Consider the following 1,274-nt stretch of genomic DNA (forward strand, 5'->3'; position numbering starts at 1 on the left):
GCAAGATTGTTGAGAGATCAGATTGGACGTATGCTATTTATTGGCACGTTTCGAAATCTAAATCGGGTAAATCCGCCTTGATATGGGGTGATGGGCATTGTAGAGAACCAAAGAAAGGGCAGGAAGTGGAGGGTAACAGTTCTGAGAATGAAAAATCAATGGAAGGAGACAGTAGAAAACGGGTGCTGGAAAAGGTTCATGCTTGTTTTGGGGGATTAGAAGATGATAATGTTGCTTCTAAGTTGGATAGAGTTTCAGATCTGGAGATGTTTTACCTCACGTCGATGTACTTTGTGTTCCCTTTTGATAAGCCTTCTATTCCTTCGCAGTCATTCAATTCTGGGAGATGTATTTGGGTTTCTGATATGAAACGCTGTTTAGAATGTTACGAATCGAGATCATATTTAGCAAAGTCAGCCCATCTAGAGACGGTGGTATTTGTTCCAACAAAGTCAGGAATTGTGGAGTTCGGTTCCATAAAGTCAATACCTGAGGACCGGAGCACCGTCCAATCCGCAAAATCTATTGTCGTGAAATTGAATTCAAAGAAAGCAAGAGCTGTTCCAAAAATTTTTGGGCAAGAACTCAGCATTGGAGGATCAAGATCAGGTCCAATTAGTATTAGCTTTTCTCAAAAGGTGGAAGACGATTCTGTTTTCTCTGCAGAATCATATGAATTGCCTTCTACAGGCAATACTCAAGTTTATGGAAATTCATCGAACAGGCACCTAAACAGTGACAGTGAAGTGAAACTCTATCCACACAGGAACCAGGCAGCAGCAGGGGGATCAAACTCGCAAGGCATTGAACAAGCTAAGGAGGACGCCTTTCTTCTCTCTGACGAGCGAAAGCCTAGAAAAAGGGGTCGGAAACCAGCAAACGGGAGGGAAGAACCACTGAATCATGTGGAAGCAGAAAGACAGAGAAGAGAAAAGCTTAATCAGCGGTTCTATGCATTGAGAGCCGTAGTTCCAAATATCTCAAAGATGGACAAAGCATCTCTATTAGGTGATGCAATTGCCTACATCACTGACCTTCAGACAAAGATAAGGATGTTGGAAACCGAGGATGGGAACCAAAATCAGTGTACTACCCCAGATATCGAGTTCCATGACAGGCAGGAAGATGCAGTTTTAAGAGTAAGCTGTCCTCTGGATTCTCATCCTGTATCTGGAATTATAAAGGCATTCAGAGAGCATCAAGTGATGGCACAAGAGTCAACAATTTCCATAACTGATAGTGGTGAAGTTGTTCATACATTCTCTATTCAAACT

At 42.2% G+C, this 1,274-nt stretch overlaps 1 protein-coding gene across 1 annotated transcript in view; it reads left to right on the forward strand.

The window, feature by feature from the left end:
- LOC105165635 (transcription factor bHLH3-like) overlaps positions 1 to 1,268 on the forward strand; it is a gene marked incomplete at its 3' end in the record, with an annotated part of 2,175 nt that extends 907 nt beyond the window's left edge. The window contains 1 exon segment of the mRNA XM_011084711.2: positions 1 to 1,268. This exon segment is cut by the window's left edge and continues 9 nt beyond it. Within this exon segment, the coding sequence (XP_011083013.1) occupies positions 1 to 1,268 (1,268 nt within the window).

The sequence above is a fragment of the Sesamum indicum genome, linkage group LG6 (assembly GCF_000512975.1).
Source record: "Sesamum indicum cultivar Zhongzhi No. 13 linkage group LG6, S_indicum_v1.0, whole genome shotgun sequence".
NCBI classification, from domain to species: domain Eukaryota; kingdom Viridiplantae; phylum Streptophyta; class Magnoliopsida; order Lamiales; family Pedaliaceae; genus Sesamum; species Sesamum indicum.